Consider the following 21,537-nt stretch of genomic DNA (forward strand, 5'->3'; position numbering starts at 1 on the left):
TGCAAGAGATTTAGAAGAAAGATGATGGGTGTATATGATGTGCAATGAATTAAAATATTGCACCATAATTTACCTGGTGTAACAAAATAAATGGACCAGCTTTGGTTGTCACTGTTGTCACGGTTCCTGCTGGCTGGTCTTCCCAACTCTCACTCTTCAGGCCAGATGAGATGGAATTATTTGCTTAATGTCACACCTTTATGAATGCATAAGTGTGAAATATGGGGGATGACAGAAGAGGTTCTTCCCTTCAGTCTGGGGCTTGCATTTTTGTTTTGCCTCAGTTTTCCTTCAGGGAAGCACTGTGCCTCCTCTGTGTTTTGATTTCTGTGTTTGTCTCTCTTTGATTTTTCTTTGGCTGACTCTGGATGTTTAAATGTATAACGCTGCTCTTTGAACAAAACAATTGTTTTGTGCATGTTTGCAGGAGAAGCTTTTTCAAAGTATAGCTTGCAAACTTGTGTCTGTTAAACCCAACAGCACAAGAGAGAGCCCTGCAGGGTGCAGAGTTAAATTGCCAATACCTCTTTTATTATTTTCAGGCCAAGTCTCACAATCTGAAGCAGAGTGTGAAGGATAGCAAAGGGAGCACTCCAGGGAGAGGTCCAGAGGATGGGAACCAGCGTGTCTATCTATATGAAGGACTTTTGGGTAAGCTACTTTTTTTTTGTGGGGTGGGAATCTTTCAGGTTGAAGTTCAGATGAAATTATGTCTAGGACAGACTGGAATTTTCACTTCCCCTGACACTGTTTTTAACCTCTAACTGTTGTCCGTGCTGGTAGAATAGAAAGGCACATCAGACCATTCAGAGTAAAGCCAAAGTTTTGCTGGGGAAATTGAGTAAGTGTAAGAGGAGATTGGTGTGAGTGGTGTAGTTTGCATAAAATTAAATCTGTCCAAGTCTCTTGCTCTTCTTGAATACAAATTCTTTAAACAATATGAAGAAGGGCAGAAGGAAGTTAGCTATGTGTGAAAAGCTAAAATATTTCACTGATCTTGAAAAAAGATCATTCAGCTTAAGTCACTGAACTGAGGGCTAAACTCAGAAAGGACTTCAAGTAGCTCCCTTGAATTAGGAGTACATTGGCTATTTTGTCTGCACTTGTTGTTAATCAAAAGCTCTCTCTTCCTGTGTTTTTCATCCTTCCCATTTATCGTTCCTACCTGCTTGGAATGGTGAAGGTAGGGATAAAGGATCTGTCTGGGACCAGTTAGAGGATGCTGCAATGGAAACCTTCTCTCTGAGTAATAATCTTATCTTTCCACTTCTCTGTGTGTTTGCTGTGATCTGTGTCTGTGTGAGATATTCCTGTCTCTTTTGGGCAGTGTTAACAGTTTATGGAAGAGTTATGCTCCTTAAAGAATAGAGATGAGAGGTATTTGACTGTAAGGGATTAAAAATATTGTGCCATTAATTAGAGTGAGAGATTTGTCTTGTCTTTTCTTTTACACTTTTTTTCAGTTGTGATATTGCTTGTGGTTTCAAGTAACCTTATTTTTTTTTAATATGGTTTCATTGTGTGTTGGCTTATGGTATTTTCAAGGAGTGGGATTGAACAGGAATTAATCATAAAGTATCTGACTGGAATAAACAGAATAAATGCTCAATTTTTTTATACATTGCATAGGCAAAGAGCGTTCAACTTTGTGGGACCAGATGCAATTCTGGGAAGATGCTTTCTTGGATGCTGTGATGTTAGAGAGAGAAGGAATGGGGATGGACCAGGGACCTCAGGAGATGATTGACAGGTAAATTCGTTAGTAGACATTTTTCCTCCTCATTGTTTCACCTGGGGCTGAAATAGTAAAAATAGTAGGGAAAAATTATTTTAATTCTGCTTAACATGCTATTGTCACTTTGTAAACCTTGCTACTATACCTGACTATTCCAAAGGGATCCTTTCCTCTTTCTGCTGTTCAGTAGCTCCTGATACTGAAATACTTGTCTTTAGTTATGACATACTTTTTTACTCTTGTGGTGAGATATTTCCTGAGAAATCAGTAATGTAAGCATAAGAACAATATGAACGGATGGAATAGACTAGATCACTAGTAAAGTAAGAGATTTCTGTGGCTATATTCTGGAATAATAGTGTGTTGATATACAGTGAAAGAATTAAATAGTTCCAGAAATGGCATTTTGAGCCTTCTCAAAATGTAGAGTAACTTAAAGGTGTTTTCACAGCTTGTAGTTAAAACAAAGCAAAAAACCTCATGAGGAAACCACTCTCTAGAAATATCTAAGTCGTTTCCTAAGGCTTGACTGTTTCTAAGATGTCAGTCTTGACTCATTTCCTCTTCCTCCCCCCAGCTCTATTAACAGCTGATCATTCTGTGCTCTTTTCTACCACCTGCAGCTCTACTGCCTCCATCCATGTTATCATGGAACATGAAATCTGGTAGCCAAAATAAGAACTAGTTTGGGGTGATCATTTCAAAACTATTATTCCAGAAACTGCCTACCTTACTGGAAAAAGAGAGTGCCTGGTGCACTTCCTTCATCAGCTTTCTTCTGCCTTGCAGTTGTATTTAAGCTCTAATGTGGGATAGCTCCTGTGCTGAGTTATGTGTTCCTCTTCTGACACTTGTAATTTTCACGGAGCTGCCACTGCAGAGAACAGGAAATGGATGATAAGCCCAGCAGACCACTAACAAATTTCCCACTGAGCAGATGTTATTTGCTTCAACTAGTTAATAATTAAGGGAAATGTTTAATTACTGATGACAGTGTTTTACTGGAAAATGCCCATTTGACTTAGTGTTTTCAGAGGTTTTATTTGCTGTACGCTTTGCAAACAGTGCTGTGTCCTGTGCCAGTGCTTTAGGGAAGTGGATGAAGAATGCCTGTGAGTCTGCCTCAGATGTAGCTCTTCTTGCAGGTATCTTTCCCTGGGAGAACACGATCGAAAGCGTTTGGAGGATGATGAGGATCGCTTGTTGGCTACACTGCTGCATAATATGATTGCTTATATGCTGATGATTAAGGTGACTTCTTGTTCTTTTTAGTAGATTGCTACTCAGATTTAAGCAGTATATTTTGTTTGTGTTGTTTTGAAAAAATGCATCACTGTTTATGAAACTCAGAAGTGTGGATAATAAAGGCAGTTTCTAGTAGAAACGGCAAAATTGGAAGGCTTTCTGTTACTAGAGAGATGAATTTATTTGAGCTGTCAAGGGAAGCATAATCCTGCTAACCAAACACTTAGGTACTTTATTTCTTGTTTTGCATAACAGAGCCTAGTAGGCTTTAATTGTAAAATATATTGAAAAATACAATGCTTCTTTCAAGCACAAAGAATTCTTGTCAAAGGAAGGAAGCAGATTGAGTTTGTTTTATATACTTCTGACCATTAAGGTCATAATGCAAATGTGTTAAAAAACAGTGTTTGATCCAGCTTGAAATCAGCACTCAAACACGGGTGTAAGGTCTTTGAAGCCTTTAGTATCAATGGCTGGCATTCATAGTAGCCTTTTGAAATGGCAACTGAGGCAGAAATATTTTGCTTCTGAGCTTGCCTGTTGCTCATCTTCAGGAAGAACCTTTTGCTGTTTGAAGGCTCTCTGGGCGTGTTTGTTAGAGCCACAGCCCAGTGACCAGGAAACACACTGTGAAAGAACAAGAACTCTGAAAGATACCGTGTTGTGTTGAGGGCTCCACAGCTTCAGAACTTGAGTCTGTGCAGAGAAAGAGGTGGAGGAGCTGGTATGGCCAATGAGACTCCGAAGTGTCTCATGGAGAACCGAGGCTTTTGATGTCAGTAATTGGAAGTGGTGGGTAGTGGAACTGCAGCTTGTGCACATGGGCAGGCTGGAATTCTGTTGTGCACAGCATCACTTGCACAGTAGCTGGAGAAAGTGGGATATGTGCAATGTGGTCCTGTTCTGCTGATTAAAGAGGCCCTAGCATGGGTGAATTGGATATAAGTTGTTCTGCTTCTTAGCAATGGAAACCAAGATATATTTGGGAGATTGGAGTTGCCTCCTGTGAATAGAGAAGAGTATGCAACTGTCTGTATATCTGCTTTCTAGGTGAACAAGAATGATATTAGGAAAAAGGTGCGACGTCTGATGGGAAAATCACATATTGGATTGGTGCACAGCCAGCAAATAAATGATATTCTAGACAAACTTGCCAATCTGGTAAGTAAAACAGTGATGAGTGGGATATACCTCTGGGAGCTACAGTGGAGGAAATAAATTGCCTGAAAAATCTTATGTATATTCTCTGCAACACTAATTTAAGAATATTAAAAATAATTAATTGAAGTTTTAAATGCTACTCTTCACAGATATAAAGACTGTGACTATATGACCCTGTTTATAATGTTTTAATGTTACACAGTTATCAGTAAGAGCTGCAATACAAATATGTATAAACATGACACTTACATGCAACAGTTCTGTGCAACATTAATGTTTTCTTAGTAACGTTTGTTGGCAGGAACCTTTATGATGACTATGACTATAAGAAGAGTTTAGTTTTCTATCAACTTCCAGGCCACTGTAAGACTTAGACTGTAAGACTAGTCTTCTAGGCCACTGTAAGACAATCAGTTTCTGCACAAAACTGTTCCCAGTATTCATAGTGAATAAACCTGATGTCCTCTAATGATCAATAGGAATATAGGCTAAAACTTCAGTTAGTAAATCTAGCCAGTTTTTAAAACAACCATCAACCAGATGGACACAACTTAGGCTCTTTTAAAGGTAATTTCTACCTTTGGAACTTACTTTTCTGCACAGAAAAGGCACAAAATGATCTTATAATTAATTGGGAAAAATCAGACCAGTTTACTGCAATGATACCAGAACTCAGACACCTCACTTTCCCATACTGAGTATGGTACCACGTGAATATTGTGTGCTGTCGTAACTCTCCCAGTCACACTTGTTGCAACTAAACTTACTAGAGTATCTTGCTTACAGCTTTGTCCAAAATTGTCTCCAATGAGCTCATTAAATACTGTTAAAATTCTTCTTTCTTTCATTTGTGACACCTAATGTTTTGGGATTTTCCCAGTGTTCATTCATGACTGCATGTGGGTTTTTTTCTAGAATGGACGGGAACTCCCTGTGAGACCCAGTGGCAGCCGCCACATCAAGAAGCAGACTTTTGTAGTACATGCTGGGACAGACACAACAGGAGACATATTTTTCATGGAGGTAGAGACAAGAATAATTCTAATGCAACCAGTAGCAGAAGATAAAAGAGAAACAGCATTAAAAACCTTACATAATATTTTGTGCTCCCAGGTATGTGATGATTGTATTGTGCTGAGGAGCAACATTGGAACTGTATATGAACGTTGGTGGTATGAGAAGCTCATCAACATGACTTACTGTCCCAAAACAAAAGTGCTTTGCCTCTGGCGCAGGAATGGTCAGGAGACACAATTGAACAAGTTCTACACAAAGAAGGTTTGTATCTTGTTTAATATACACAATACTGCAGGGAAAACTACACAGAAAAAAATAAATCCCTTGTGTGTCATATTCCATGTTTAATCAAAAACCAGCACTCTCTTGCCAGCACTGGTTACTGAACTGCAATGGTTGTTTAGCAGCACTGACATCTGAAGCTGGCCTTGTGCCCTGTCATTTAATTGAAGACAGTTGTCCACCAGAAAGTATTTAAGAAATGACACATAACTTTTTTGTTGGAAGAAGGAAAGCATCAGTATTACTAAATATTGTGTGAGCTTGCAGGCTTGTGAAGATAGTAAAAATACTACAGAGGATTCATGGGCAAAACGTAAATAAAACTATGCCCTAGTAGTTAATTGTATAATTTTTGATCTTAGAATTGTGGAATGGCTTGGGTTGGAGGGAACCTTTAAGTTCACCTACTTTAAACACTCCACTGCCATGGGACACCTTCCATTAGTTCCTCTGTCCATGTCACTGACAAAGGTGTTAAACAGCATCAGACCCAGTACTGACAGCCAAAGAACAGCACTTGTCACTGGTTTCCACTTGGATGCCGAGCCATTATCTCAACTATGTTGAGTTTGTCCATCCATCAGATTTGTTCCTTTCTAGCTCAGCTCTGTGTCCTGTATCTTGGGCTATTGACAGAAAATGTTCTTAAATTTATCTCTGAGATTATGGCTTAATCTCAGAGTTGAAGGAAGAGGAAGAGAAGAATATGCCATAAGGAAATTGATAGAATAACAGAAAGATGGGTATGAGGTGCATGACTAATAATATTGATTGCTGCAAGCTGAAAGAAAGGGAGGGATTATCTTGATGCCTATTCTGCAGTAAGAAACTGCATAGGCTTGGTTAGAATGTGCCAATGCATGAACTCTTCACTAACTTATGTGGTTAAATACTATGAAATAGTTTCTCTATCATCTTGTAAAACAAATATAAATACTAACTAGTAATAAGGTGTGCTTGAATTTGTATAGGCTTTTGGTCATTGGGCACCACATGGGGCTTGTTCTTTTTGTAGAACCTTAGAATCTTGCTTTTCTTTTCCCTCCCTTGGTAATTTGGAGGAATAACATTGTATTACTCTTATATCTGTTAGTGTCGGGAACTGTACTACTGTGTAAAAGACAGTATGGAGCGAGCAGCAGCAAGGCAGCAAAGCATTAAACCAGGTACAAGATTTTAAATGTTGGGAACATTTGTTGTTTAATCTGCAACCAGCAATTTTTTTTATTAATAGCTCCTTTGAACATAATCTCCTTTTACTTGGAAATCTTGAGATAACTTTGTGCATCTATATGCAAATAGAAGATTGTTGTCTTTAGCAAGAGTGTATTGAAAGGTATTTTAAGAATTGGACAATAATATAGTAGTAAAAATATGGTTTGGAAAGTGTTTGCATTATGTTAAAAGCCATTCCCTAGAGCTGAGTGGTTCTGCAAAAAATGATGATTTTTCAAAAATAATTTTAAGAACACACTTTTTAGCTGAACTGAATAATGCATAAGAAACTAGATGAAAATGTCTAGATTATTTACCTGTTAATAACCTCTATTATTATTTTAATCATATTTTGACATTTTAATTACTTTAAGTAATACCATGCCATGCAGCTCACAATTACAAGCCTCCTTTGTGCTGCTTATGTATCTGTACTTAAGATTATGCTCTCTGTGGTATTATGTGAGTGCAGGATGTTGCTATTCAGAAATGAAATGTGGCATTTGAAGCAAACAAACAATACCCCAATATGACATGCAATAAATGCAGGATGAACTGACATTGATGTTGCTTCATGTTACCAGAATGAAATTTATTACAATTCAAAAAACTGTAGTGGTTCTTAGAAAGCTGTAATTAGTGAGTGGACTCACTGAAATGGTCTCTACTATTCTTAGTAGTGTCCTTTTGCTATGCAGATCAGTAGGAATCATGTTTTTACCATTTAATATTCCCCTTCAGCATGCCATGACTTGGCTGACTGCTTTCTCCACTCTCTCTCTCTCTCTCTCTCTCTCTGAATTTTTCTTTTGGTTTGTTGTTTTTGTTTTGGATTTTTTTTTATTAACATCACAGGCCCAGAGTTGGGTGGTGAGTTCCCTGTGCAGGATATGAAAACCGGTGAAGGAGGTCTTCTTCAGGTCACACTGGAAGGAATTAACCTGAAATTTATGCACAGTCAGGTATGAGGGAAATCTGTGAGAAGACTGAGCATGAAGCTTTCTGCAGCACGCCTGTATAGGTGTTTCCTCTTCCCAGAGTATCAGTAAGGAGAGGGGATAGTTTGATGTGGGTAAAAAAACTTAGATATATTTACACTCAAACCCACAAGCATGTATCTTTGTATATATATGTGTGTGTGTGTGTGTAAAAACACACTGAAATTAAATGCCCTCAGGAAAACTATAATCTGTCAAAGAAAAATGTTGATAGTTCTTTCAGCTACTTGTTTGTTGTGGTCTTAATTGTCTAAGCAGAAAACAAATGTTAGCCTGTATTAAGGGACAGAAAAAATGATCAATAATAATCTAAACTGCTCTAATGCATCACACCGTGAACAAATCCTCACTGCATAAGCAGTCAGCCTTAAAGATACAGTGTTTGAGTATTACAGGTACAGAAGGCAACCTTCTGCATTGTATTTCATCTATCGTATTTTAAAATTTTAGAAATTATCTGTAGAAGTTTGTAAAAAAATAAAATAGGACACTGGCTCTTGATATAATTCACAAAAATAAGAAAAAAAAACTGATTTCTTTTTCCTTCCAAAAAGCAGATATTGTGGGCATAGAGGAAACACAAGTAGAATTGTCATTTCTTCCTTTCTCTGGATGTTGTTTCTGTTGCTTCCTTTGATCCTTGTTTTTTATTTTGCTTTATGTTTTTTGTTTTGCATATATTAAATGCATGCTATGCTAGACAGTAGAATCAATTTTTAGGGGAGAAGGGAGAGTGTGTGTATGTGTGTGTGAGAGTGAGAGAGAGAAAAAAAGAAAGAAAAGCTTCTGTGAGTTCTCTGTGAAGTGTTTTTTCCTTTCTTTCTGACTAGACTTTTCTCCCCACACAAGCTTTGTTTTTCTTTGCGGATACATCAGTGTAGATCCCACTGGAAGTGCACATGCATCTCAAACACACATGCTCAGAATCTTTAATGCTTCTCCCAAGGTCACAGCAGCACCATGTGCCACTTTGAGTTCATATGTGCCAGTCTAAGGAGTGGAGAGTTGTGAACCTCCCTCAGTTTCCTTGCTGTCTCTTAAAAATCCCATCTGCAATGTCCAACCTGCTATAGAGTTTCAGACCTACTCTGTGATGGAACACTCTACTCGATTAAGTTACACATTTTGTCTTTTCATTGGGTGTGCTGAAATACAAAGAACTGTAAGAGGAAGTTATTGATTGCACAGAATGAATTTTCATTGTTATTGAAAATGACAGGTCTAAAACCTTTGAAAATTAAACCCTGGTCTCAAAGCAACAGTATCATATCCTTATAGATGGATAGAATAGAAATTCATTTGTCCTAAGGTAAGGACAAAAAATAGGAATGTTCTGTTTGCTACTTTGCCCAGAAGTCAAAAAAGTTCTGGTATAACTGCTCATCTCTAAGGAGATGACTCCATTTCATAAATGAAAAGGCAGGCAAATTCACATTTGCAGTGAGAAAGGACATAGGAAAAGATAGACACATCAGCAGCAGCATGGTTTCTTAAGCATTGCAGGCATCTTCACAAGACAAAGACCCTCAGTGTTAAGCACATAGTGAGCACACATGTGTTTGTGCAAAAGAAAAACTCCAGATGCAAGCCTTATTTTTTTTTCCTGAAAGGCTGGAATGACATTCAGAAATAACTTTAGGGAAACCTTGTACTGATTTTTAGTATGGGACTGTCTGGAGCATTACTTTAATTTTGTAGAACAGGTACTGAGACCTGTGCTGCTACCAGAACTCATAGAATACCAGCTTTATCATATCCTTTCTTAGAGAGAATGGTGTTCTAATTTGCTGTCTGTCATGAAGATTCCTATCTTTTTTCTGGAAAAGAGTCTGTACAGGCCAGACCCATGACATATGCCAGCAATCTCCCTTACCTGAAGGATTATTCCTACTCTTCATCACCTTTCCAATGAAGCTATTGCCATTACTTAAGAGGGATATTGAAACAAGTGCAGTTCTGGAAAATACACTGCATTTATTCAATATATTTAATTCTTGGTCTGTTAGATTATGTGACTAGGGCATTCAGTACCATTTAGGGGATCCAAGACATGTAACCTTGTTTTCCTTTTCAAAGCAAAGTGTCTAGACAGATAACAAAAATGTATCATTTGAGGGTATCTGTAGAATGGACAACTGTAGCAATTACATAAAGGACTCTTACTAATTGCATCATGCACAAAAAAAAAAAATCCCCTCTGGTTTCATAATCTTTGGAGCTAAAGGATGTTGGCATTCTTATTCTGACACTGATCAACCAGTCTGTTTTCTTAATAAAAGGTCTGCTATTCTGTATTCTGGATGATTTTTTTTCAATTCTTGTATACATTGTGTGAATTGCTTCCTAAGGCAGTTGATTTCAGACTATTTATATAAGCATCATTGAAACCAGGATCCCACAGCTGCTTTTCGCTGTTGAAAATGGCATTTTTCATTTCTGTTGAGTTTGAATGGGAATACTGACCAACAAAAGCCTACAGGATCTCATCAGGCCCAACTTTCTCTTCATCTTCCTCTCCTTACTTAATATGATGGCCTTGTTCTTGGCTATCTTTCCAAGTACTCTTTTCAGTATTATGGCTTACTAGTATAAGGGATTTATGTTGCTCTGCTTGATTGGACATCGTAGAATGCATTTAGAACATAGGAAGAGGGCTTTCCACTTTTTAAAAGAAAAATATACATGCAGTCTATGTGAGAAGACTGAACATACTGCTTCAGTGTGAAGCTTGCTGTTATGAAGGTGTTTTTGAAGGCTCTTGATTTGTGGTGTGTGTACTTTCTTACCATCTTGTGAATTCCTTGGGCAATGTCTCAGATGCATGGTGGGACAACCTGTTAGTGGCATGTGAGAGCTGTCTTTAGTGTTCACAGATTGTCTCACCATGCTGCAGCACATGCAAGTTTAAGAATAAAAACGTTGAAGTCTGTCTGCACCTAGCAGGTTAGAGGATGTTCTTTAGAATAGTGAGGAATCATGTACCTGTGGCATTGGCAGATAATTCTGAGTTCACATCTACAAAGTCTGTTGATATTGGGACTCAGTAGCCTGTGCCCGAATACATCTGTGTCAAGAATAGATGGAAGCTTAATAAAAGATGCATAAGGCACATGCCCATCTACGGTAGGATCCACACTGAATGCTCTGTCTTGAGGAGCCACAGTTTCCCTAGGGTAAGTAACTGCTATTTCCTTTATGTGTGTTTTCTGATGGAGTGAGAGGAGAGCATCTCTGTCCCTTAAACAATATAGCAAGAAATTGCCCTTTAACTCGTATCTTCTGAAAATGGATGGTAATTGTGATAAACTTGATAAATTTTCGTCTTGCTCATAGGTCTTGTGGAAATGCAGCGCTCCGTAACATTAACTCAGATCGTGAGCACCTGGGCAGTCACGTCTCTTAGGCAGTTTTACTCTTCCCAGATAAAATGGCCAGTGTTCTGCCTGAGCCTTTCTACTGAGTTTCTGAATTTTTGTACTTCAGACTATTAGCAAAACTTTTCACAGCAAAGATTACAGAATAAACAGAACTAAGTGCAGTAAAGAAAGTATTCTGTTATTGATTTGTTTATTCTGTAAGTGTACCTCAAAAATTAAAATGTTTTTGACCAAGTAAACTCATATAGAATATAAATGAAAACAGGCAAATAAAAAAAAAGATGGGATTAAGTCTCCTTTCCCTTGAGTGCTTGAACATAAGCAGAAATAAAGATTTCTGGTTAAGTAAGTGGAGGTTTTTAGTTTTTATATTGGACAAAAAATATCTCAGGTCTGTTGGTTAGTTCTCTGTCAATAAAAATAATAATAAAATTCCTTTGACTTGAAAATCAGCATGCCTTATCTCAGATTTACTGATCTTCTTGACAATAAGTCTCTTCAAAAAACTCCACAACATTTTCTAGTGTTGACATCCTTTGTCTTTCATGCATAGCATATAATGCATGACTACATTGATGTTGCTAATATGGGATTGAAGAGGGTTGCAGTTTTCCTTCCCCTTCTTTCTAAGACAATGAAGTTTCTCTAGTACCATTTAAAAAAAAAGGTCCTGAGATCATGGTGTCCTGAAAGTGTAGGCACTTCAAGTATCCAACCACACTATTGTAATACAGTTTTTACAGGACCTCTCTAAGGTGTTTGACATACACACTCCAAATATTAGGCATTGTTACTCTTAGTGTTTCTCTTGCCTTGAAAAGCAAGTCTATTAGAAAGTGGGATATGGATTAAAGTCTTTATAGCACTTGCTACAGCTTCTTATGTCTGTGTACTGACTTTGACCCTTCTAGACATGTGCACATAAGAAGGGTCTGTTTTGTATCTTCAAATAGATTGGATGTTAAACAAACTCATTATGCAAAGAGAACTTGTTTATTCATGCAGTCTTGGTATCTGCATTCTAGACTGAGAAACCTCATTGTGTAGTTCAACAGCTTTTGTCTTTTGGGGTTCATGTATGTAAAACGTGACTTTAAGGCAGGTTTGTTTTCTAAATGACTTGCTCAGCTGGCAGAGCCATATGTGAAGTGAGCAAAACCAGAATAGGTTCCAAACTCTCCCATCCTGCTTCAAGCAGAAAACTGGTACTGACTGTGAAAAGGAGATGGTTCCAAGAGTAACTCTGAAGATTATGTGTCATAAACTCCAGTAAAATCTTACTTGGCAGAAATGTCAGGGAGAAGAAAGGTTGGTGGTTCCTCATTGGATTCAATTTGACTACTTGGTAGGTTAGGAGGATCAGTATCAGGGTGGGAAGTATAGTGCCCCTTACCTGCCCTCTGTGCTGGAGGAGGATGCATGGAGGGGCAGAAACTACCTGGGATGGATCAGAGGCTACAAACAGTGCCAAATTTGGGAGCCAGCTTTATTCTCGTCCCCCTCTTTTGCTGTATTTCAGGTGTGTTGGTATTCTTTTTGCAATAACTCATTTGAGTGCCTGAAGGGGTAGCAATGTTGGATATGTCAGAGTTACTAACTCCTTCGTTTCTCTTCCATGCTTTCTCCTCCTGCAAGGAGCGGAAGGTACTTCATCTTCTGCTGTCTTCGCTTCTTAGCACTTTTAAGTTTTTTGTTGATTTCTAGCATTGTGGCAAGTTTGTCTTCTGAATATTTATTTCACCCTTTATTTATGTATTAAACTGTAAATGAACTGGTAGTGTATGCTATCAAACTTGAGGTTGTACCTGTTGTGATGATGTTTTTGTTTAATTTTGATTTTTGGCTTAGAAAAACCTCCAAACCCAACTAATTTTGTGTTACTTTTCCTCCTGTTTTTGTAGGTTTTCATAGAGCTGAATCACATTAAAAAGTGCAATACTGTGCGAGGAGTCTTTGTCCTGGAGGAATTTGGTAATTACATTATTTTGATATTAGGTCTGTACTCACATGGCAGTAACTCAAATTTCCAGTCTTCAGATTCAGAGTTGCATTGCAGTTTCAAAGATGGGAGAGAATGTAGATTGCCTGTAAGGAGTTGCCTGAGACATGGGTGACTTTACATAAAAATTTCCGCATTAATTTTTATCATATTAAGATTTCTGATCTAGGTGGTTTTTATTATTAGACAGAGAAAAGGTCCTGAGTCTTTTGAAACAAACAGAGACCAGATGTGGATGTGTGTGAGAATTGTCTTGGTCTGTTCCTTTTTCATCTGAGAAACCACATTTTTAAAGCAGGATTTAAAGTTGATCTTTCTCAACACACGACGCTTTCATTACAAAGAATTACTGTTAATTGCAAAGCTTTCTTTTTGCTCTAATGTAGTTTAATTTTTGTTAAATGGAGCAGAAGCTGTTTTGTCTAGTTGTACTTTATTTATCCTGTGATTGTTATTTTAGAGAATGAATGGAAAAGTAAAGGTTAAGGAGAACAGAGAGTTTGTACTGTTTTGGTCAGTTACTGCTGTTGCATATATGTCTACACTGAGTCTGGGCAATATTTCAGGTTACTCTTCAATGTTAGTGTCAGTCACAATATTCTTAATTAGGGTCTGAAAAGTACAAGTGACTAGAGATGCAGCTCTCTGGAAGGGTGATCCATGTACTTCTCCTGAAGCCCAAATTGGTTTATTCTTCCAGCCATCTTTGAGACATTTGTTCAGGTCTTAGGAGTACGTCTGAAACATATAAAAGGGAGCTGAAATTTAATTCTATAGTAGATCAGCATACTTTGGCCATTAAACAGAATCTGCATCAGCAGCTCCCATTACCAGGACTGTCATTGTTCTTTGGTACTGTGAACAGAATGTTCTGGCTGGGGGCTTCTCTCTTTAATTATAGAAGACTATTAAAATGAGATTTCTGAAATTAATGCCTTTGTCCATGAGAATTTATTGTCTCCTTTGGGTGACACAAAGTTCTAAGTGATAAAACCCTTCTGGATGTTGCAGTTTGCTTGTTGTTTACCATAAATCTCTCAGGTGTTTCAGATTTGAATTGGTGAACAATTTTTTTCCAGTTTTGAAAATGTTGTGCATGATTCATATGATCAGATCTGTATATTTAAACCCTGAACATGTTCTGGTAGCTTAGATGTTTATAAGTTCTGTTCAATTTCTGTTCCTTTGATAGCATGTTTTCATGCTGATGGGCACGATTCATTTTATTACTTACAGAAATTTCTGGAGTCAGTAAAAGATTATTGATTGGTTTTACGAAGATAAGAATTCAGAAGCCATGAAATTAGCTTAAAGAGTGGCTTCAGCTTCTGAAATCTTTACTTAAAAGAAATTACTTTGATCAGAAATTAATTTATATCATTTTTTGATGTTTTATGCAAAGAATTCTTTTAGTAGTTTGTTTATATTGCACAAGAAGAAGGACAGTGTTTGGCTTGGTTATTTCTAGTTAATTTGTATTGGTGACTCTGTAACAGAGCATTTAGCCCCTAAATAATATCTGTAAGAAATGTAAGAAAAAGGACTTCTTATTTTTTTACAAAAGATTTGGTAAACAAGGGCCTATTCCAAAAGCTAAAATTGTCATATGGAACTTTAAAAGGGTGATTTTAAGAAGTAACTAAAAATAAACTGGGAGTTGAAATTTACAAGCAAAAACTGAGAAATTAAACCACTTGAGTTAAAAATGTCCTCTTTCACAAAATAGAGGTCACAGACAAGAGCCAATTTAGATGTGCCAAAGATTGACAATTTGCCCATCCAGCTAATACAGAGAAAAAAAAAAAAAAAAGGAGGGTGTTGCAGGGGAGGTAGCTTTTCTTCTTATGCAGAGGTTAGAGTCTACCTCACAGCTGTTTTTTGGATTGTTGTAAAGTTGACAGAATATTACAGTCTGTCCTGTTCAAGATAAATGAACATGTTTGGTAGCAGTAGACTAAAAGCATTCATCAAAAACTTGCTTTGGAAGAATGAAGTTATTTAGTGTTAAACGTTGCAAACCTTGCCATCAGATTTATTATAGTAGGAGCATATTGAAGTGGTAGATGCTCTTATAAAGGTAGAGTCTGGTAAGTGTGCATACTCCAGTCTGATGGGAAGTACTTAAATGCGAGATTTGGATTTTAACCAAGCATGAGTGCTCCAAATTAGTGGTGGCACAGGAGGAAATTAAAGGTCCGTTTGTGTTAATGCTGGGTTTAGATGGCAGCATCACAGCTGGACTTGTGGTTTCAGAGCAGGATGCCAGCAGAAGTGCAGTAATTGTGTCCCACAAATGAAAGTGTAAACTTAAGTAAGTGAGGAAATGAAAGGTTCTTCCCTCTGGAATTTGAGTTACTGCTGTGTACTTGTGCTTTACTTTCTTGTGGCCCCTTCACCGCCGCTGCTATGAAAACCTTCATTCTCCAGCAGGTAAAGTGATCTCCCCTAAACTCATTTTGTGGTAGCACCATATTTTCATTTACAGGACCAAAGGCTGCAGGATGGTGCCTAATTTACTCCCTTCATCCACTCAGTTCAAGCGCATCAGGAATAACTTCTAATGTTAGAAGAAAATACTAATCTCTCAGTTTGAGGCTTGAATCTTTGAAAGCTTGGGTCTTTTCTCTGGGGTTTTTTCTTGTTGTGGTGGAGGGGTCTTTTTTGTTGTGGGAGGGCAGTTTCTTTTTCCTTTCTTCCTTTTTTCTTTGTATTCTGCAGTAGTAGTGCTTTGACTTCTGTGTTTGTAAATGCAAACCCACTCTTCTTAATCTTCCTAACTCAGTCCTCTCAGGAGAATTTTCTGCATTGGAAGGACTGTGAAGGAGTACTTTAAATAAAGACAAGGCAACTTACTGTGGAGAGACAATACCTTGCCTAGCTGCTCTCCTCTTCCCTCTCTTCCTATTCTCAATTATGATACAGGACTTTACAGCTTCCCTTCTCTCCTTCCCTTGTGGCACAAGGTCCTTACAGCTTTCCCTTCCTGCTTTTTGAAGAGTATATGAACAGTTGTATGTTATCCAGTGGGCAGTGAGACTTAAACAGCTGTAAAAGTCCTACCCTATTTGGCTGTGCACCAGCCTCACTCCCACCTTTATTCCCTGGTGACATGGAGTTAATTTGGAACATCTGGTGCCAACGGGTAAGGTAGCTTGGATGTGCACCTCCTTATCTCCCCAGCTTTAGTCTCTGGTATCACTGGGGCAGTGCAGCCTGGGTGTGCACTTCCCTTGTTTCTCAGCCCTTCATGCAGCTGCCAACTCCAAGGAGAGTGAGAGTTGAAAAATAAACCAAAAATATTACTTTTTACCATAATTTTCTGTACTTTTTAATAGATTATTTTCAAGAATGACAATACCATGACATATGAGAATTAGTAGGTACTGGTTTATATTTTGAGAACTTTCTCAAACCCAGTCTGCACTGCCTACTCTTGGCCCCTTAGAGTGTGATCCGTCTCCCTCTCCAGCGTTTAGCTGTGTCATACCATAGTTGAAGAGATGACATCTGCATGGATAGGTTTTGTTGTGGACTTTTCCTGGCTCTTCATACTGAACTCATCTGCCTCTGTTTCTTTTCTTGTCACTAGTACTATGTGTAATAAAACATTTATCCTTCCTCTATGAACCTGGAATGATTTGGTTTTGCATAATTTCTGTACTGCTTCTTCTAAATTCTTTTGTTGTGAAACAGAAATTTCATGGCAAATTCCAGCTGTTCTGGAAGGGAAGTACTCAGAGCTGGCCTTGGTATTCCCCTGACATTGACTTTTTTAATTTGCCAGTTGAATGTTCTAGTGTGGTCTTTGTTCTCTTCTGGTGATTTCCCATGGTATCTGTTCACAACATTTGCAGACCAAGTGCGGGCCAAAGGCACAGTTCAGATGCACTGCACACAAATGGGCTGGTTACAGTTTGCTTTTTTGTGCATTCTCCAGTGAGAAAAAAAGACAAATTTCCTTTACCTATATTATGCCAGTTTTCTTTCTATCAGTTTGAGGCAGTGCAGATTTTCTGGATAATAGATTTTTTTATCAATGCCTTAATCTTCCTTTTATATAAAGATTTCTATAAGCCAACCAGCTTGATATTTTAGGAATATGTGTCACTGAACTCAGCATTTTATTTTAAGGCAACTCATTCAAAAACTTTGAATGTTTTCAGTGAGTATGTCAAGTAAATACCATCACACACATCCTATGCAGGGGAAAGAATATCTTGAGGAACTTAAAATAGAGCTGGAAAACAATCTTCAAGTTAAGAAAAAAATTCTCCCTCAGCTTCTTTTTTTCCCCCTGGATTTCACTAGCTTACTATGCAGTATACAGTGTCCAACAGTTCTTTTGAAATTTCTTGCTCAGCGGAGAAGATCTCAAGGGTGAAATCTCTGGGATTCATATAATGACAAATTCCTATGGAATTTTTGGGTTATGTTTTATTGTAGTAGGCATTAGACATAGTTTGTTATTAAGCATATTTTTTCATTATTTTTACTGTCTAGCAGGAATAAGTAATATGAGAAAAGCCAGTCTCTTAAGAACCATCGGATATCTGCTGTGCCAAACACAGTGAAAATTTTTGCCAGCTTGAATAATTTATTATGACATTACCAGTGTCTTCCAAGGATATATGTAATGTAAATGAAAAGAAGTAGAAGTATGTAGAAGTGAGGGATAGTGAAGTGCCCTGTACCTGCACCTGCTGTCTGTCTGCCTCCCTTCCCTTTCCCATGGGAACATTGTGCTATTTCTTCCCCATTTGCCTCTCGTTTTTTGAACTTTTTGTTTTGTCTCTTGCCCGTCCGGTTTTAGTTCCTGAAACTAAAGAAGTGGTGAGCCACAAGTACAAGACGCCAATGGTGAGTCTACTGTGATGCCTCTGGTGGTTCTCTAGAGGATGTATCTTTGCATTTTCATGTGGAGAAAAGAATTACATTGAGACTCCAGGATTTACAGTGAAACACCAGCTGCTCTTTATGATGTTTTCAGCAGGGGGAGACAGCAAAACTCAGTGATTGTTGGATCTATGAAATTAGAGGAACTCACTCTCACTAGTAGTGCAGAAAGCATTGTTTCCTTTTTTAAGACAGATAAAGATGAAAGGTTGCCAATTTGGCATTGAACTTCAGCACAATAGGACCTGGTGGAACTGCTAAATTTTAAGACAGTGCAGAGCACAACTCTTACTCCATAGAAGTGATGGAAAGGGAGGCTACTTCCTAAGAATAAAATGATTGTTAACAATTTACAAAAATTTCCATTTCCTCATGAGCAATGACTTGTGAGAGAACAGTAAAAGTATTGATTCCTGCTGTATAAATGAGTTCGTGTTCTGGAATAATATTCAGTTTTTATAACAATTTTTGTGAGCACCAACAGTTGCTAATGATGCTTAGCACTTTTATACATGATCAGGCTTATATGTATTCATGAGGAAGAAATAGGAGCCAATGATTATCATCAGAAGGGAAATTTCAGTTTATATCTGATGTGCACTGTGCACATTTGGTGATTTCATGGAGACTCAGTCTTTCAAGAGGAGAGAGAGCAAAATTGTTTGAAGAAGCTGGAAATGTTTTAGAACAAAATGCTTAGAATATATGTAGCTTAAGAAGCAAATAGCTGTATCTGCTAGTAAGAAAGGCCGTTTAATGGAAAAAGCTTATACTGTAATACAACAAAACATATTGTTATGCTTATTACCTTTACAAAGATTTTAAGTGTTAGTTCAAAGAACAAGAATTTTTAAGATCATCAGAACAGCTGGCATTAGAACTGGTATATAAATGAAGTCTAAGTCTTACCTTCACTGAATTGTGCTGCCAGTCACGTGGTAAAAGAGGATTTTTGGTTAAATAATAGCACAGTTAACAGTTAGATAATTGTGAAACTGAATAGTGCTATGTGAAACCCTCTCTTTAGTTAGCTCTTTCAACCCCTCCCAGAAAATATCTTGTAATTTCATGAAAAAGACCAAAAGCAAATATGCAGAATGGTTTTTTCAAAGCCAGTTAGCCAACTTTCTAGCTTAGCATGCTGTTCTTAAAAATTATTAAATCATACTGTTAAGCAGCTAATGTTTTTATCCCAAAGGAAGTTTTTAGTTTGTTATATGGTTCTTCTTCTCTCTCTGTCTCAGTTAGATGGTGGCAGGGGACATGTTTTCCTGATTTTGTCTGTAGCCAGAGTACTTGTCCCATGAAGGAAGACATGCAGGAAAATACAAATGTACAATGGATTTTGTAAAACACTTAATCTGAATTTCGGTATCTCTTCTAAATTCTTGTAGGCTCATGAGATCTGCTACTCCGTGCTGTGTCTCTTCTCTTATGTGGCTGCAATTCGTGGAAAAGAGGCAGAAAACAAAAGCAAACCACCTCGACCAGTTTCCAGTTGATCAGGATACTTGGAAATATCTACCCTTTGGCACACTGATATGCAGTACTCCCGGTTTTACTGCGGTTACTGGAGCTCACTTTCTGTCTTTTCTGAGAACTTGATTATCTATGTATGACCCTGCAAGTCTTTCCCCATAGAAAAACCTAAGCCTTCCATGTTCAGTCTCCTTCTGAATTCATCCTTAATGGAGTTTTTAAATGAGCTTTTAATCAGACAGTTTTGAGCATCTGCATCCAGCTGTGAGTGACTTACTCTGGACATTCCTTTGAAATACCTTTTTTGTTAAGATGAGTAACAGCTTGAGTTTGGTTGTTTTTTGTTCTAGTGGTACTTGTTACAATTTGATCACTTTTCAACTGCAGGCTTCTGCTTTCAGATTCTCTGGTATGTGCACAGTGGAAGCAGCCTGGTCCTGTATGTTGTTTCAATGTTGTGTTTTTGTTGTTTTCCTTCTGTGTTCTTCATTTTAAATTACCAACACGGCGTTCCTGTCACATAGTTCTACAATCCCTTTTGGTAGAGGTGAACAATTTAGCTGTCATAGTGTTAAAATATCATGTGACAGTTGAAGTTTGATTATTTAATTGGTCCATCTGTGGAGATGGCTCTTCTCAAGTGGAGAGAGAAACGTTGAATGTAGTGTATTGTAAAAAACCTCAACACTCCATGGGTTCTGTGGATATTCAAATGGGATTTTAGGTAACATTTGTAGCTACCCCAACAGTAGAGTTCACAGATGCAAATAAGCACTCCCTAAAGCAGTGAATCACAGGGATTAGAAAATTAATAAGGCAGTGTAAAACTTGAAAACATTATTGGCAGAAGTACAGTACAGAAATCTGCAGAACATGTTCAGCAGCCCAGAGGATTTTGTTGTCTCCAAATCTTTTAAACTATTGCTTTTTATTTTGTTTTCAATCTGTACCTGTATATGAAGGGATCTTGAAAATATTGTGTTTATGTATAATGAAACTCACATAGTTAAAACTATCCATCACATTCCTTATTTTAAATAGGCTGGATATGAATTTTTTTTGCATCCTGTTTTTGTTCTTGAACTGTACTGCACTTGTCTGGAAAGCTCTTAGGATGCTGGAAGGTGAGACTGTCTAGAGAAAATAATGTTACATGTAAAATACCAGGAGAAATTGCTCTGACACAAACTGATGTATTGTATGTTTTGACATAGAATCCTGACTAAATGCACCCAGAAATAACCCTGTTTTGGCTTGGTCAGGGTATCTACCATTTAAAATGGAATATGATAATATGGGTGAGGATGATGTAAATATTACAGTATCACATCTATTTATAGAAACTGTACAGCTCTCTGAATGTGAAAATAAAATGTCATTCAACCAGCAACTAGTTTTCATCCTCCTGTGCTTTTCTATCATTTGTTATTCTGAAACAAATGTAATTATATACAAAATACATCACACACATAGATGAAATAGTGGAAAAGAGAAGACTCTAAGTGGACAATCTAAATTTCTTTCCATATAAGTAGCTTTAAATAATGAGGGTTTTTGTTCTTCTAAAACAACATCTGTGTGTCATTTGTCTTTAAAACAAAACATTCATTTTTGTAAAACATGAATAGGGAAAACAGACACATCTGAAATATGCAAATTTCTTTTGCAAGCTTGCAATGGAAGTGGTACGTAAATGATCTTTCATCCTTTCCTAACACAAAAGCAAAGCTGAAATTGGCAAATAATGACATTAACTTGGTTTGAATTTATTTTCTTGCTTTTGCCTTCTGAGACTATAAATTTTCTTAGAGCAACATCTGAATTTTTAGCATTTGTAGTTTTCTGCATACTACTGTATTTCAAGTACAGGTAAGACTGAAAGCACTTTGGTCTACAATAGAGGTTCCACTTATGCAATGCTGGGTCCCACTGAGGTAGACCATTTCAATTTTTATGTTGTAATTATGTTAGTAGGCCTATTAAAATAATCAACTTAAAATTATAGGGGGAAGATTATTAAATGCACAACATCATTTACTATATACAGCTACTTTTAAAATTACATAAGCTGCTGTCTGCTTTAGGCTGATGAGAAACATCAGTGCAGAAAAAGACTTTTAAAGGACTTGATAGGAA

At 37.4% G+C, this 21,537-nt stretch overlaps 1 protein-coding gene across 22 annotated transcripts in view; it reads left to right on the top strand.

Annotated features, from left to right (window-relative positions):
* MADD (MAP kinase activating death domain) overlaps positions 1 to 20,791 on the top strand; it is a 68,421-nt gene extending 47,630 nt beyond the window's left edge. For 15 of the 22 annotated variants that reach the window (XM_064714248.1, XM_064714251.1, XM_064714258.1 and 12 more), the window contains 12 exons: positions 543 to 651; positions 1,184 to 1,246; positions 1,630 to 1,750; positions 2,881 to 2,986; positions 4,031 to 4,141; positions 5,057 to 5,164; positions 5,255 to 5,419; positions 6,534 to 6,606; positions 7,511 to 7,617; positions 12,932 to 13,001; positions 17,840 to 17,886; positions 19,317 to 20,791. In XM_064714248.1, coding sequence (XP_064570318.1) covers positions 543 to 651; positions 1,184 to 1,246; positions 1,630 to 1,750; positions 2,881 to 2,986; positions 4,031 to 4,141; positions 5,057 to 5,164; positions 5,255 to 5,419; positions 6,534 to 6,606; positions 7,511 to 7,617; positions 12,932 to 13,001; positions 17,840 to 17,886; positions 19,317 to 19,424 — 1,188 coding nt within the window. In that variant the 3' untranslated portion in view covers positions 19,425 to 20,791. The remainder of the gene's footprint in view (positions 1 to 542; positions 652 to 1,183; positions 1,247 to 1,629; positions 1,751 to 2,880; positions 2,987 to 4,030; positions 4,142 to 5,056; positions 5,165 to 5,254; positions 5,420 to 6,533; positions 6,607 to 7,510; positions 7,618 to 12,931; positions 13,002 to 17,839; positions 17,887 to 19,316) is intronic. The other 7 variants (XM_064714269.1, XM_064714256.1, XM_064714261.1 and 4 more) reach the window with 2 other exon arrangements.
* The last annotated feature ends 746 nt before the right edge of the window (positions 20,792 to 21,537 follow it).

This window comes from Zonotrichia leucophrys, chromosome 5 (assembly GCF_028769735.1).
Source record: "Zonotrichia leucophrys gambelii isolate GWCS_2022_RI chromosome 5, RI_Zleu_2.0, whole genome shotgun sequence".
Lineage (NCBI taxonomy): Eukaryota > Metazoa > Chordata > Aves > Passeriformes > Passerellidae > Zonotrichia > Zonotrichia leucophrys.